Source organism: Gossypium hirsutum, chromosome D02 (genome assembly GCF_007990345.1).
Source record: "Gossypium hirsutum isolate 1008001.06 chromosome D02, Gossypium_hirsutum_v2.1, whole genome shotgun sequence".
NCBI classification, from domain to species: Eukaryota; Viridiplantae; Streptophyta; class Magnoliopsida; order Malvales; family Malvaceae; genus Gossypium; species Gossypium hirsutum.
In genome coordinates, this window is record NC_053438.1 from 3,999,368 (window position 1) to 4,016,860 (window position 17,493).

At 33.2% G+C, this 17,493-nt stretch overlaps 3 protein-coding genes across 3 annotated transcripts; all 3 read right to left on the reverse strand.

Annotated features, from left to right (window-relative positions):
* Positions 1-1,043: 1,043 nt before the first annotated feature.
* Positions 1,044-3,776, reverse strand: LOC107927665 (uncharacterized). Its single transcript, XM_016858774.2, has one exon. The coding sequence runs from the start codon at positions 3,319-3,321 to the stop codon at positions 1,291-1,293; it is 2,031 nt and encodes a 676-aa protein (XP_016714263.1). The 5' UTR covers positions 3,322-3,776; the 3' UTR covers positions 1,044-1,290.
* Positions 3,777-6,485: 2,709 nt separating this feature from the next.
* LOC107927680 (uncharacterized) lies at positions 6,486-9,061 on the reverse strand. The gene is made up of 2 exons (XM_041089413.1): positions 7,311-9,061; positions 6,486-7,279 (listed from the first exon to the last, which is right to left on the reverse strand). The coding sequence occupies exons 1-2, from the start codon at positions 8,448-8,450 to the stop codon at positions 7,142-7,144; spliced, it is 1,278 nt and encodes a 425-aa protein (XP_040945347.1). The 5' UTR covers positions 8,451-9,061; the 3' UTR covers positions 6,486-7,141.
* A 7,015-nt stretch (positions 9,062-16,076) lies between these two features.
* Positions 16,077-17,159, reverse strand: LOC107927681 (uncharacterized). Its single transcript, XM_016858790.2, has 2 exons — positions 17,037-17,159; positions 16,077-16,967 (listed from the first exon to the last, which is right to left on the reverse strand). Exons 1-2 carry the CDS (start codon positions 17,157-17,159, stop codon positions 16,341-16,343), a joined length of 750 nt encoding a protein of 249 aa, XP_016714279.1. The 3' UTR covers positions 16,077-16,340.
* Positions 17,160-17,493: the final 334 nt, after the last annotated feature.

Genomic DNA, 17,493 nt, shown 5'->3' on the forward strand with positions numbered 1-17,493 from the left:
AAATTAAAAAAAATAATTAAGTTTTTTTTGTACTCAATTATGTATTTGAACTGTCAAAATGCATAAAAAAGGTTCTTTAATCGTTAACTTTTGATAGTTGATTGTTAAAATTAACTACCCCTAATTTTTTTCAGTTAAAATCACCACGTGTCACAACCACGATAAAAATTATAAAAATTATGAAAAATTAATTTTTTTATAAAAATTGTAAAAATATAAAATATATATAGAAATATAGAAAAAAATTTGTAAAATTTTATAAAGCTGTAAGAAAATTATATAAAATGTAAAGAAATATAAAATTCGTAAAAAAAAATTATAAAAATTATCGTACCAAAAGAAACATTTTATAATTTTTATTTATTTTTTATTTTTTATCATTTTTCACCATATGTCATACTATGTTGCAGCACGTGATAATTGAAAAAAACTGAGAGTCGTTAACTTTAATGGTCAATGGTTAAAGTTAATGGTTAAAAGACGTTTTTAATGCATTTTACATTTTTTTACTATTTTTATAAAAAAATTCTAATTTTCAATATAGTCATAATTTTTATAATTAATTATTAATTATTATTTTTTATCATTTTTTACCATATGTCACGCCGTGGTGGTGACATGTGGTGGTTTTAACTGAAAAAAATTAAGAGCTGTTAACTTTAACTGTCAAAGGGCATTTTTGAGGCATTTTGGTAGTTTAAATATTCAATTGAGTATAAAAAAAAGAAGGGTCTTAATTGCGTTTTTTGAAAAAGTTTAAAAGTTTTTTTAATGCATTTTGAAAGTTTAAGTACTAACTGAGTGCAAAAAAAAACAGAGGCTTAATTTTTTTTTTAATTTCTAGGGCATTTGTGATGGATTTTGAAAAATTAAGTGTTGAGTGCAAAAAATTAACAAAGGCTTAATTTTTTTTTTAATTTGAGAAATTTTCAAACCCTAAAGCCAAAAAAATTCTTCTCGAAAGCTAGAAAGCAGCTGTTCATTCTCAGTATTTTTAGATGATCAAATGTTTGTTTTTAAAGTAGTTTAACAGACGAAACAATAAGAAGCAAATAGAAAAGTGAAAGATAAAAGATGTGTGGTTACAAATCATGTTTCATCTAACACAACCTTCTACTGCTCCAACAACAACCATAAACATCACATAATGCAGATTACAACAACTAAGGCCTTCACCCATTTTTGCCAAATCTCCTACACCCTTCCACACAACACCACACACCTGTGATGTTGCAGCTTCTCTGTTTCTTAAACTTGAGTGGAATATCATTCAAATGCTTCATCGAGTCTCTAAAGGCAATTCAAGTGGACGGTAAAATTGCATTCTGATTCTTTACATTCTAGGGCCTGCCCATTGCAAACCTCACCACATACCTTACATAGAGGGCAATTCCAGATGTTTTTCACAACAGTGAATGGATGTTTATGCCAATATTCTTTCAATTTGTTCCCAAGCTTCATATATGGGAGATCCCCAATAGCACAATTGAGATGAAGAGAGTTATCACAATCAGCACAGTAGTAAAACCAACGATTTGGCTCTCTTTCTTTCTCGCAGAGATCACAGTAAAGTTGAGAAGGCTCAAAATCATCAGAATAAGTCAAAGTAAGAGGATGCCTGTCATACTTGTACCAAGCAGTGAGTGGTAGTGTTGCACAACCTACATCTAAACTGAAATCACAGCGCCTCATGCATCTATATGCAACATCCCACGAATATAGTCTTTGGAAACAAGCACTGCAACTCGTTCCCTCGCTGTTGTGGACAAAAAAGAGTGAATGCTCATGACTTGGGTGCTTCAAGGTGTCCGACAATAACATACATTGAATGTCAATTTCGAAGCTGCAATCTCCTTCGTAGCATCTGTAGCTAAATCCTTGATACAGACGATGGCAAGCACAGCACAATGAATAACCATACTCATCGTGTGAGTTTGAGAGAGTAAGCAAATGCTTGTGAAATGGGTGTGGCATTTCTTCAGGCAATTTAGCGCAATCTTTGTGGAGAAAGAACTTGCATTGGTCACAACTATAAAAAGGAGTTGATATAGGTCTCGTGCACCCATCACACTGACTATCATCATCTTTGGTCTTCCTACTAAAAGTGAGTCTTAAATTATGATCATGATAGGAATGCTTGATCTCACTTGCTACCATTAGCTCTCCAATACGAATTTGTTCAACAACATCAGTAATCAAATTCCAAGGTTCATCCACCACTTCCTCAGACCTCTTATCATAGCCTTCCGGCATAATTGTTCCATCCCAAATTGCTTTATCAGTTGCACAAAGTACATGAGCAATATAACGGCAACGAGAAGCAGGACAACGGTAATGGCCATAGCTTATATCAACTTCCTCGTAATAAATTTTGCACATCCAATCCTCAACTTGATTTTGTCGAAAAGAATACGAAAGAGAAATCGTGTGACGATGTCGTGTTATCATGATGTGGCGTGGCAATGAAATGCAATTCTTGTGGACAAAAAGTACACAGGTATCACAGTGATAAGGGGAGTGATCTCCGTCAGTGCCACAAAAATCACAAACAAACCACATTTTTCTAGATACAAGCATCCACGGGTGTTCATGACTTGCGACTGTGATTGTTGGTGGTGAAAAAAGAAAATCATCAAGTGAAAGATCAAAGTTGCATAGAGAGCAGGAATAAACAAACCCCTTCCATTGGATTCTGCACAAAGAGCAACTACATTTCTGGGGATGAGTAGGCGGTTGTGGCAAGAGAGTAAGAGGATGCTTACGGTCACAGGGGTGATTAATCTCAAGGGGTAGTTCAGCACATTCTTTATGAAGGTTAAAGACTATAGGATACGTACAATCTGAACAGTGGTAAAATGGACCAGATATTGGTTTTTGACACCCGGGGCAATCAGGCTCGACTTCCTTGTTATAGTTTTGAAAGAAGTGTAAAGGATGGGGGTGCAAAGAATTAGGAAAATTTGCAGCAATGGATGATTGAAGCAAAGCACAATTTATGTGCAGATCGAACTCACAATCAAAACAATTATAAACAAATCCCTCAAAATTCTTACCACACAGATCGCACCCGCTTATGCCCGAAGAATAAGGTGATTTTGGCAGAAGAGTGAGAGGGTGTTTGGGGTGGAAGGGATGCTGAATCTTGGGGGCTAACTCTAACTCAGCACATCCCTTGTGAAGATAAAACTCACATTGATTGCAGCCATAGCTCCAGCCCTCTACGGGTTTCTGACACCCAAGGCAAAGAGCTGCTTTGCTTGCAACACTGTGAGCTTGGATGAAGACCAAAGGATGGTGATGGCTGAAATGTTGAATTTCCATCTCTCTTTCTTTCCAACTCTCGGATACTGTGAAATTATTTAGAAGAAGAAAAACAAAAATGAAATTGCTTCATCAAATTATTCCAGGCCTCATAGTTAGTAGATTCTTTTCTTGGGTGTTGGTTTTGGTCTTCATAAAGAAAGGAATATATTGATGCTTTGCCCAATCTTCAAAATTCTAAGCATAGATATAGATATAATTAAGCAAATAAAGAAAGAAAGAAGAAAGAAACATCAGAAGAAAGTATGAGGAAGAAGGAAGTAGGAGAGGACACTTTTCTTCGGGAAATTTTGTTGCTTGCTCTCCACGTTTCATTCCAATGATACCAGTCCCGATGTTAACAAGTATGCATACATATAAGTGAGTACTCAATGCCCAAACCACTATACATATAAGTGAGTACTCAAATGCTATGGCATGCCAACTATATCTAATGGTTCCAAGATCACAATGCCAAAATACCTAAAAACAACACATATTACTTACTGATTATCTGTGCATTATCACTACATAGTAGCATCTTTTGCAAAACACTAGCATAGTCATATAACATATATATTACACATTAATTTCATGTATATAATTGCACTTTACACAATAATCACCATACTCACTGATCACATTTCATGCACAACACATATCCACAAGATAATTATAGATTCAAGAAAATTTACACTCAAAACTTAGAGTAGGGGTTTAGGCTATATCTAAATTCCAAAATAACACATGACTCGTGTTTACGAGTAGCAATTCCATACACTCACCACTTTAGGCTTTTTTCAGAAAATTGAAAGCTCAACTAACACTTCCCTACCTCGTAGCAAGCTCTAACGAATCTGAAGCTTTGCATACATAAATCATACAATAATCACAGTCAAATATCAACCAAGAATCCACTCAAACCAACTAAAACCCAAGCTTAAGCTAAGTCATGTAACTTAAACTATTAACATAATAAACTTTAAATTCTAGTATCTCAGGTTATACTCAATATTTTTTCCTAAAATTAGTTCCATTCATCTAATTAATCATCCATGCCTAATTCGCAACCTTCAAACTAGACAAATCTATGCCTAGTTTACGCTCTGGATGCTGAGCCGAAACTTTAATTTCTACTAACCTACACACGGGAACAACCGTACGCTGAGTATATCATACTCAATGGTATTACTATAATTCAAATTATAATATAACAACCAAGTAAATTAAATCATTTAACTTTAAAAATTTATCAAACTAAGTCATTTTTAACTTTCATTTCTCAATATCTACAATTCAATTTGGCTTTCATTAGTTAATATCTTATACTATCACATTGAGCCATTATTTATATCATGAACATTTAGTTCATGCTTTCTATTCACATTTTCATATTCAATTCACATTTTCAAATTATATTCCACAATCACATTTCTTTTCAATGGCTCAACTGATTCATTTCGTTCTATTTAACTTTTCAATTAATTACCCCTATTAACAGACTCGGACTTTGGCGAATACATGAATCCAACCAAACACACCAGATTGGCACCCAGTGCCTCATCAGATAGTTCGAAGCAAAGTTGACACCCAGTGTCTCATCAGCCTAGCCGAAGTAAAGTGATACCTAGTATCTCATCGAATCTATCCGAAGTAAAATAGTGACACCCAGTGTCTCATCGACTCGAGGTCGAAGTATCCCTGAACTCTTCTAATCCTATGGCATGCCAACTATATCCGACTTAGCCCGACTAATTAATAGGGTTTCCAATTCTCAATTCAAACTCACTTTCATTTCAAAATTTACTTTCAATATCAAATTCACTTTTTCATTCACTAATAAAAATCCAATTCAATACTAACACATATTTCTCATTCAATTCAATTTTCTAAATTCAATTCAATAAAGTTACTTACCTCAATATTTACTTACCTAAATTAAATAAATTTAAAATTAATATTTAATAATGAATAACTTGAATTATAGTAATACAAACTCGAATTTCGTGATTACTCCTCGATAACTTTTTCCTTTCCTTTCGGTGCCGATGTCTCGGGTTCTTTACTAGCTACGAAAATTAAAATAATTTACAATTATTAATATATCACTAATTTACATTAAATACTAAATTTCTATTTAACTTTCACTTAAATTCCAATTTTAATCCTAACTAAATTCATCTATTTTCCCATTACAACTTATATCTTATTCCTATCCAAATTCCATATAAACTTAAATTTAACTATCATAATTTCATCATAATTTCATAATTTTGAATTTCTTTCGATTTAGTCCCTACAACACAAAACTTATAGCCTAATTTACAATTTAATCCTTTAATCAATTCTAATCAATAATTCTATTAAATAAACTCCTAATTCAATCATTTATTCAACATGAACCTACTAAAAAATCTACTAATTTTCAAAATTTCAACTTAAGTTCAATAATGTTCAACTCTAGGACTAAGAAAAGGGACTAAATTGACTTACCAAATTAAACCCCAAGCTTTAAAAACCCTAATTTCTCCTTTCTTTCTCTTTTTCTTTTTCTTTCTTTCCCTGTTTTCGTTTCTATCTATGTTTCTTTTTCAATTTCTTTTGTTTGTTTATCTTTTATTTTACTTTAGTATATTATATTAACTTAATAATAATCATTATTTCTTAAATATTATGTAAATAAATATGTATTTTACAATTGTATGTATATGATTTATTACCTTATACTTTACTATCACCATACATTTGTCAACTTATTAATTTATTCATTGATCTAATAATATAATATCAATTAAATAATAACGACAATAATAATAATTGTTATACTAATAAATATCTATTTAATAACAAATATAAATATTACAAATGTACACATATATATTTTACATTTGTATTTTATCATCTCCATCCACTTGTCATAATTTCAATTTATTTATCATATAAAAATCTTTTACTAATTGATAATAAATAATAAAATATATTGTTACTAATTATATATATAATACAAATGTTCTCATTTAAATTAATACACTTGTATTTTATTTTTACCTTACACTTGTCTTTTCTTAATTTATTTCATAATATAATAATATAATTAATTTAATTTATAATATAATAACAATAGTAACAACAATAATATATTTTATAATTAAACAATCATAAAAATCTTGTTGCCGCCTCATTCAATAGAATAGGCTTAATTGCCTATTTAGTCCTCCTTATATTCTTTTAATCTATAATTAGGCTTTCACACCTTATTCAATTCAGCCCTTTTTCTTAATATCTATTAACTAAGCTAAATTCACCCAATTTGAACCTAATTAAACACTCAAATAGACTCATGAGTACTCCTAATAATTATTTACGAATTCGATTTACTAAGACGGAGGCCCTATAACTCACTTTTCTCGTACCTGTGAATTTTAGGTCATTACAGCAGATTACAACAACTAAGGCCATCACCCATTTTTACCAAATCTGCTACACCCTTCCACACAACACAACACATCTCTCATATTGTGCCTTCTCTGTTTCTTAAACTTGAGTGGAATATCATTCAAATGCTTCTAAGGCGTCTCCAAAGGCAACTCAAGTGGACAGTAAAATTGCATTCAGATTCTTTACATTCTAGGGCTTGCCCATTGCAAACCTCACCACATACCTTACATGGAGGGCAATTCCAGATGTTTTTCACAATAGTGAATGGATGTTTATGCCTATATACTTTCAATTTGTTCCCAAGCTTCATATATGAGAGATCTCCGATAGCACAATTGAGATGAAGAGAGTTATCACAATCAGCACAATAGTAAAACCAACGATTTGGCTCTCTTTCTTTCTATCAGAGATCGCAGTAAAGTTGAGAAGGCTCGAAATCATTAGAATAAGTCAAAGTAAGAGGATGCCTGTCATACTTGTACCAAAACGTCAGTGGTAGTGTTGCACAACCTACATCTAAACTGAAATCACAGCGCCTCAGGCATCCTCTTACTTTGAAACAAGTATAGTACTTTGAAACAAGCACTGCAACTCGTTCCCTCGTTGTGGACAAGAAAGAGTGAATGCTCATGACTTGGGTGCTTCAAGGTGTCCGACAATAACATACATTGAATGTCAATTTGGAAGCTGCAATCTCCTTCGTAGCATCTGTAGCTAAATCCTTGATACAGACGACGGCAAGCACGACACCATAAATAACCATAGTCATTGCGTGAGTTTAAGAGAGTAAGCAAATGCTTGTGAAATGGGTGTGGCATTTCTTTAGGCAATTCAGCGCAATCTTTATGGAGAAAGAACTTGCATTGGTCACAACTATAAAAAGGAGTTGATATAGATCTCGTGCACCCATCGCGCTGACTATCATCATCTTTGGTCTTCCCACTAAAAGTGAGTCTTAAATTATGATCATGATAGGAATGCTTGATCTCACTTGCTACCATTAGCTCTCCAATACGAATTTGTTCAACAACATCAGTAATCAAATTCCAAGGTTCATCCACCACTTCCTCAGACCTCTCATCATAGCCTTCCGGCATAATTGTTCCATCCCAAATTGCTTTATCAGTTACACAACATACATGAGCAATATAACGGCAACGAGAAGCAGGACAACGGTAATGGCCATACCTTATATCAACTTCCTCGTAACAAATTTTGCACATCCAATCCTCAACTTGATTCTGTCGAAGATAATAGGAAAGAGAAATCGTGTGACGATGTCGTGTTATCATGATGTGGCGTGGTAATGAAATGCAATTCTTGTGGACAAAAAGTACACAGGTATCACAGTGATAAGGGGAGTGATCTCCATCAGTGCCACAAAAATCACAAACAAACCACATTTTTCTAGATACAAGCATCCACGGGTGTTCATGACTTGCGACTGTGATTGTTGGTGGTGAAAAAGGAAAATCATCAAGTGAAAGATCAAAGTTGCATAGAGAGCAAGAATAAACAAACCCCTTCCATTGGATTATGCACAAAGAGCAACTACATTTCTGGGGATGAGTAGGCGGTTGTGGCAAGAGAGTAAGAGGATGCTTACGGTCGTAGGGGTGATTAACCTCAAGGGTTAGTTCAGCACATTCCTTATGAAGGTTAAAACGTCTAGGACTTGTGCAATCTAAGCAACGGTAAATTGGACCAGACATTGGTTTCTGACATCCGGAGCAATGAGTCTCGACTTCGTTGTTATGATTTTAAATGAAGAACAAAGGATGGGGGTGCAAAGAATTAGGAAAATTTGCAGCAATAGATGATTGAAGCAAAGCACAATTGATGTGCAGATATAGCTTACAATCAAAACAATTATAAGAAAATCCCCAAAATGGCTTATCACACAAATCGCACCAGGTTGTGGCCCAAGAATAAGGTGATTTTGGCAGAAGAGTGAGAGGGTGTTTGGGGTGGAATCGATGCTGAATCTTGAGGGCTAACTCTAACTCAGCACATCCCTTGTGAAGATAAAACTCACATTGATTGCAGCCATAGCTCCAGCCCTCTACGGGTTTCTGACACCCAAGGCAAAGAGCTGCTTTGCTTGCAACACTGTGAGCTTGGATGAAGACCAAAGGATGGTGATGGCTGAAATGTTGAATTTCCATCTCTCTTTCTTTCCAACTCTCGGATACTGTGAAATTATTTAGAAGAAGAAGAGCAAAAATGAAATTGCTTCATCAAATTATTCCAGGCCTCATGGTTAGTAGATTCTTTTCTTGGGTGTTGGTTTTGGTCTTCATAAAGAAAGGAATATATTGATGCTTTGCCCAATTTTCAAAATTCTAAGCATAGATATAGATATAATTAAGCAAATAGAGAAAGAAAGGAGAAAGAAACATTAGAAGAAAGTATGAGGAAGAAGAAAGTAGGAGAGGACACTTATCTTCGGAAAATTTTGTTGCTTGCTCTCCACGTTTCATTCCAATGATATCAGTCCCGATGTTAACAAGTACACATACATTCAGGGAGCAAAACTAAGGGTGTGCAATAGTCGGGTCAAACTGACTAAAGCAATTCAATGGGTCGATTTTAGTTTTGTAGGTCTGGTAAATTTGTTTTCAATTTGGAAATCCGAAATTAAATTAATCGACTTTCAATTTCAAATAGCGAATTTTGTCATATCTACGAGTGAAAGAAAAAATTAATATTAAAATTATATTTACAAAAAAAATTTATTTAATATTTTTTGCCAATATTATTTAGTAATTCAATCATAGGTAGAGCAGTGAATTATTCATAATCAATTTGACTTTGTTGGTTTTATAGAGAATTTGGTTTTATTTTAATTCGTAAAAGAGTTTGTTAAATCTTTGGATTGGATTGAATTGATCAATTGCTCACTTCGAAACAAATTCGAAATTAAAATATTTTAATAAAAATGATTAGCATAAAATATAAATTATTGAGAGCCATGTTAGTACAAAACTCCGGTAAGGAAAAAACTCGAACACACGATCGGAACTCGAAAAGAAAAAGAAGAAATAGGACAGGCTCCAAGGCGTGTATCAAGCCACTATCTTTAAGGTTATATTTGCCCCCACTTATCTTCAGTGTGCAAACGAGTTCCAAGCAAATTAACCTCGAGGATACAATGAAGCCAATGACTATTTGCGTTTTGCACTGACGAGAATAGTCCACTATGCACTGAGTAATGTATAACAAAAACTCAATTTCTACAAAGGATTTCTGCAGCAATACTTTATAGAATAATCTAATAATATTAGAAAATGAAGGAAGAGAAGAAATAATATTAGAATTTGTTGATATGATTTCCAAATGAAATCTCATTCCTATTTATAGGAATTTTCATGTCTCTTCATAGAGACATCTTTCAATAGGTGTCTTTATGAATAAATAAATAATAATAATTATTCATTTAATTTTGTAACTATTCAAATAATATTTTTTGAATAGTTATAATTCTTTTTAAAAAAATCAAATGATATAACTTTTGACCAATGACCAAAAGTTTTATCTTTTGATTAATTACACCCATTCATTTATAGTTATTGGGATACTATAAATATTTGAAAATATTCCAACAATCTCCCCCATTTTCAAAATATTTAGATTTTGATATTCTTGGAAATCAATTTGCATAAATAAAGGTGTCTTACGATTGAACCTTCACTTAGTGAAAACATGTTAAAGTTAATCGAAATTGTATGGTAGACTAAGCTTTGAACCAACTATTCCATTTGATTAACTGAACACATCTCACACAATGATTTCAACATCAGTCAATGCATAGTATCTAGGGACACTATTATAGCCATGTGTCTATGTCCTCTTTTCATGAGTGCTGTCAGAGCCAAGCCCTTAAGCTCCTAGAAGCGGCCACACTTCCACTCACATAGGTAGATCCCATCAAAAGTGTTCTCGTAATTATAACACTCTAACATATTTATGTTATGGGTCCATTAAGAGTACATTACTCATCCTTCCCTTATCATTACGGGTACCTAGCACTTTAATCTTAGGATGGATTTATTTATAGTGCTAACAGTCACATACTAATGATGTACTTTGTCTCATTGAACTCAAGACTTGACGTTATACCAAGCGTTGAGTGGAGTTTCCATCATGGGTGACTCTAATTAATAGGCTTGAGTCCCATCCCTTTTGAGGTCCTTTTTACTGCATCTCTAGCAAGACTTTTTGTCAAAGGATCTGCCAAATTTTCACTTGACCTCACATAATTAATAGTGATCACTCCATCAGAGATTAATTGTCGGACATAACTATGTCTTAATCCAATGTGTCTAGACTTTCCATTATATACTTGGCTATATGCCTTTGCTAGAGTAGCCTCACTATCACAACGGATAGAAATAGGTGAAATTGGCTTAAGCCATAAAGGTACATCATAAAGCAAATTTCTTAACCATTCTGCTTCTTTAGATGCAGCGGCTAATGCAATAAATTCTGTTGCCATGGTGGAATCAGTAATACATGTTTATTTCTTGGAACCCCAAGAAATGACTCCTCCACCAAGAATGAAGATCCACCCACTAGTAGATGCATGATCTTCCAAACTTGTAATCCAACTAGCATCCGAATACCCTTCTAAAACTGGAGGATATCCATTATAACACAATCCATAGTTAATAGTTTTCTTTAAGTACCTAAGTACTCTATTTAAAGCTTGTCAATGCAAACTACTTGGATTACTTGTGTATCTACTCAATTTTCCAATAGCATATGCAATATCTGGTCTTGTACAAGTCATTATGTACATAAGACAACCAATTAGACTTGCATATTTCAATTGATCAATTTTCCTACCAGCATTAGATACTAATTTTAATTGAGGATCCATGGGTGTAGATGCTGGTATACAGTTGAAAAGATCAAACTTTTTAAGCACATTTTCAATGTAATGTGATTGTGATAAAGCTATAGTGCTTTCATCTCGGGTTATTTTAATCCCAAGAATAACATCTGCTACACCCATATCCTTCATAGCAAAGTTGTTTGACAAGAATTTCTTTGTGTTTTCTATTTGTTCCAAATCCGTGCCAAAAATGAGCATGTCATCTACATATAAGCAAATTATAACACCCTTTCCATTATCAAATTTACTATATATGCACTTATCGGATTCATTTATTTTATAGCCATTAGCTAAAACAACCTTGTCAAACTTTTGGTGCCATTGTTTTGGTGCTTGTTTAAGCCCATATAAAGATTTAACAAGCTTACATACCTTATGCTCTTGTCCTGGAACAACAAATCCTTCCGGTTGCTCCATGTACACTTCCTCTTCCAATTCACCATTTAAAAATGCAGTTTTAACATCCATTTGGTGAACAACCAAATTATATATAGAGGTAAGTGATATTAATAGTCTAATTGTAGCAATTCTTGCTACTGGAGCATAGGTATCAAAGTAATCAATACCTTGTCTTTGTGTAAAACCTTTTGCTACCAACCTTGCTTTAAATTTATCAATGGTTCCATCGACCTTCATTTTCTTTTTGAAGATCCATTTACAACCTATTAGTTTGGAACCTGGTGGAAGATCAACTAAGATCCAAGTTTGATTTCCCATTATTGAATCCATTTCATCATTTATTGCTTCTTTCCAAAAAGCAGAGTCTTGAGATTTCACTGCTTCTTCAAATGTAATAGGATCAGATTCGGTATTATAACAATAAGGTATCTTATTGCATATACTTTCACCTTTTCCTTCTACAAGAAACATAATGAAATCTGGTCCAAAATCTTTGACCTTTTTAATCCTCTTACTTCTTCTTAATTCTTGACAAGATTCATCATTATTATCAATCTGTTTCAATGGAATCTCATTCTCATTTGAAGAATGAATCAATTGTTGTGGTTGTAATTGTCTTGATATAGAATTAAATCTATTTTCATAAAAAATAGCATCTCTTGATTCAATAATCGTATTAATTGAAATTGAATCATTTGGTTCAATTACTATGAACCTATATGCCTTGCTATTATGTGCATAACCTATAAATATGCATTCAATTCCTCTTTCACCTAACTTTTTACGTTTAGGTGTTGGAACTTTTACAATAGCTCTACAACCCCAAACCTTTAAATAATTAAGGTTTGGTTTCCTTTTCTTCCATTGTTCATAGGGGGTTATTTTAGTTTCCTTATTAGGAACTCTATTCAATATATGACAAGCTGTTAGAACAGCTTCTCCCCAAAAACCCTGTCCAAGACCTGAATATGATAACATTGAATTTACCATTTCAATCAAGACTCTATTTTTCCTTTCAGCTACACCATTTTGTTGTGGTGTGTAAGGGGTTGAAACTTGATGGACAATTCCAGTGAGTTCAAAATAACTTGGATTATAGTATTCTCCACCTCTATCCGATCTTAAGCACTTGATAAATGATTCACACTGAAGTTCAACTTCAGATTTATAAACTTTAAATTTATCAAGCGCTTCATCTTTTGAATGCAATAAATATACATAACAATATCTAGAACAATCATCAATAAAAGTAACAATATTTCTTTCCACCTAATGTAGGAGTATTATGCAAGTCACATAAATCACTATGTATCAAATCAAGCAATTTTATTTTCCTTTTAACCTTAGGGAAATGATTTCTTGTAATTTTAGTCAACATACAGGTATTGCATTTTTCAATATTATTATTAAAAACAGGAATTAAATCTAATTTATACATGTCATTAAATTTTCTATAATTCAAATGACCTAATCTATAATGCCACAAACAAAATGATTCAACCATATAAGCAGAAATAGTATTTTTATTCTTATTAATAATATTAAGTTTGAACATGCTTTCATACATATACCCTTTTCCCACAAAAATTCCTCCCTTAGACAAAATAAACTTATCTGCCTCAAAAACAAGTTTGAAACCAAACTTATTCAACAGACTTCCAGACACTAAATTTTTCCTAACTTCTGGTACATAATATACATCATTTAAGGTTAAAACCTTTCCAGAAGTGAATTGTAGTTCAACAGACCCTTTGCCTTTAATTGTTGCGGTGGAAGAATTTCTCATGTACAAGACATTGTCATTTTCACATTGTGTGAACTTTGTGAACATGCTTTTGTCTTTGCACACATGTTTGGTTGCTCCGGTATCAATCCACCATGTATTATCATCTTGTGCCATATTAATTTCAGATATCATTGCAACGAACTTTTCGTTATTATCAGCCTTAGAAGATGATTTCTTCTTTAAAAATCGACATTCATTCTTGAAATGTCCCAGCTTTCCACAATGATAGCATGAGCCCTTTTGTTTCTTTTTGAACTTAGGTGCTCTATCAGCCTGATTGAACTTTCTTTTGAATGGTTTAGTAGTCTGTACTTCCTCCGTAACATGTACTTTGGCATTTTCAGAATTTAGGTTCTGATCTTGTTTTCGATACTCTTCTTCAATACGAAGATGATTTGCCAAAGCCTCAAGAGATATTTCCTCTTTCTTATGTTTTAGACTTCTTTTAAAGTCTTTCCAAGATGGAGGAAGTTTGTCTATTATAGAGGATACCACAATCATTTCATCCATTTTCATATCATATTGCTTAAATTGATTCAGCATCTTTTCAATATCACGAAATTGTTCCATAACAGAACGACCATCAACCATTTGATAATTATTGAAACGACTGACAAGAAATTTCTTACTTGTAACATTTTCGGTCATGTATCTTGCCTCCAATTTGTCCCATAATTCTTTAGCGGTGACGTCGTTTTGGTAGGTGTCGAACAAACCATCAGATAAACCATTCAATATGTGGCCCATGCACATGTAATCAGCATTGTCCCATTTTTGTCTTTCTTGGGTTGCAGCAATAGATTCGTTTTCATTCTCTTCAGGTCTTGGAGTATCCAAAACATAAGCAATCTTCAAAGTTGATAACAAAAAGTGCATCTTTTTCTGCCATCGTCGAAAATTGCCACCATCAAAACGATCAAGTTTAACAAAGTTGGAAGCCAATTCCCTTAGTGTTCCACTTTCATGTGTTGTGGTAGTCATCATGAATTATAACCTTAAAATTGTTAGTACAAAACTCCGGTAAGGAAAAAACTCGAACACACGATCGGAACTCGAAAAGAAAAAGAAGAAATAGGACATGCTCCAAGGCGTGTATCAAGCCACTATCTTTAAGGTTATATTCGCCCCCACTTATCTTCAGTGTGCAAACGAGTTCCAAGCAAATTAACCTCGAGGATACAATGAAGCCAATGACTATTTGCGTTTTGCACTGACGAGAATAGTCCACTATGCACTGAGTAATGTATAACAAAAACTCAATTTCTACAAAGGATTTCTGCAGCAATACTTTATAGAATAATCTAATAATATTAGAAAATGAAGGAAGAGAAGAAATAATATTAGAATTTGTTGATATGATTTCCAAATGAAATCCCATTCCTATTTATAGGAATTTTCATGTCTCTTCATAGAGACATCTTTCAATAGGTGTCTTTATGAATAAATAAATAATAATAATTATTCATTTAATTTTGTAACTATTCAAATAATATTTTTTGAATAGTTATAATTCTTTTTTAAAAAATCAAATGATATAACTTTTGACCAATGACCAAAAGTTTTATCTTTTGATTAATTACACCCATTCATTTATAGTTATTGGGATACTATAAATATTTAAAAATATTCCAACAAGCCAAACTTCAAAGTTTTAGATTAAAGAACTAAATTAAATTGAATTGTTAATTTTTAAGAATGTAAAATCGCGTGGGTTTGAGTATGTTGAAGTGCATTATCCTCCTATTTAAACCCTAAACTTTAAGTACTAATTTGAACCATTTTATTGACTATTTTGGATTAATATTATAACAATCAAATTGGCGATTAAACCAATCAAATCATCAATTTTTAATTGAATCGATCTTAGTACAGCTGTGACCAAATCCAATTAATTACAAATGCATCATTCATAAGTTGTAAGTGAAATACATAACTAGAAACTAGTTAAGAAGCATATCTACTTAATTGATTGGATGATATGAATTAGTTTAAAAATTATTAAAAATTAAAATTTTTACTATTATTATAAAGATTGTTTTTCATAAAATTTATAATAATATGGAATTTAATCCAAAGGTTCATTTGTTTTCTAATATATATTTTCATAAAATTTAATTTTACATATTCTTTTACCCACATCAATAATGTATCATAATATAATATTTATTAAAAGTTAAATTTTATTATTAATAAATGAACTATACATAAATTAAGGATTTAATTCTAAGGATTAAAAGTTAAATTTAAGTCGTTAAATGTATTTAAGGATGATTGAAGAAAAGCACAATTGATATGCAGACCGAAATAACAAGCACCACAATAATAAGAAAATCCCCGAAACTCCTTACAACACAAATGGCACCTGTTTTTGTCCCAAGGGTAAAGTGAATCTGGAAAAAGAGTGAGAGAGTGCTTGGGGTTTAAGGGATGCTGAATCTCAAGGGGCAGTTCAGCACATTCCTTATGAAGCTTAAATGGATAAGTGCAATCTGAACAGTGGTAAAATGGACCAGATATTGGTTTTTAACACCAGGAGCAATCAAGCTCGACTTCCCTGTTATGATTTTGAATGAAGAACAATGGATGGGGGTGCAAAGAATTAGGAAAATTTGCAGCAATAGATGATTGAAGCAAAGCACAATTGATGTCCAGATCGAACTGACAAGCACCACAATTATAAGCAAATCCCTGAAACTTCTTACCACACAAATTGCAACAGTTTGCGCCCCCATAAGGTGATTCTGGCAAAAGAGTGAGAGTGTGTTTGGGGTGGAGGGGATGCTGAATCTGGGGGGCTAACTCTAACTCAGCACATTCCTTATGAAGCTTAAATGGATAAGTGCAATCTGAACAGTGGTAAAATGGACCAGATATTGGTTTTTGACACACGGAGCAATCAGGCTCGACTTCCTTGTTAGGATTTTGAATGAAGAACAACAGATGGGGGTGCAAAGAATTAGGAAATTTTGCAGCAATGGATGATTGAAGCAAAGCACAATTGATGTGCAGATCGAACTTACAATCATAGCAAGTATAAACAAATCCCTCAAATTCCTTACCACACAAATCGCACACCGAAGGATAAGGTGATTTTGGCAAAAGAGTGAGAGGGTGTTTGGGGTGGAAGGGATGCTGAATCTGGGGGGCTAACTATAACTCAGCACATCCCTTATGAAGATAAAACTCACATTGACTGCAGCCGTAGCTCCAGCCCTCTACAGGTTTCTCACTCCCAAGGCAACGAGCTGCAACACTGTGATCTTGGATGAAGACCAAAGGATGGTGATGGCTGAAATGTTGAATTTCCATCTCTTTCCTTGCAACTCTCAGACACTGTGACATTATTTAGAAGAAGAAGAACAAAAATGAAATTGCTTCATCAAACTATTCCAGGCCTCATGGTTAGTAGATTCTTTTCTTGGGTGTTGGTTTTGGTCATCTTAAAGAAAGGAATATGTTGATGCTTTGCCCACGTTTTATGTAGCAAAAGAATTCTAAGAATATATGTAGAGAGAGAGAGATAATTAAGAAAATAAAGAAAGAAACATGAGAAGAAAGTAGGAGGAGGAAGGAAATAGGAGAGGATACTTTTCCTGGGAAATTTTCGTTGCTTGCTCTCCACGTTTCATTTCTCATCATCAGAAAATAACAGTAACAGATCAGGCCGTTAATCACT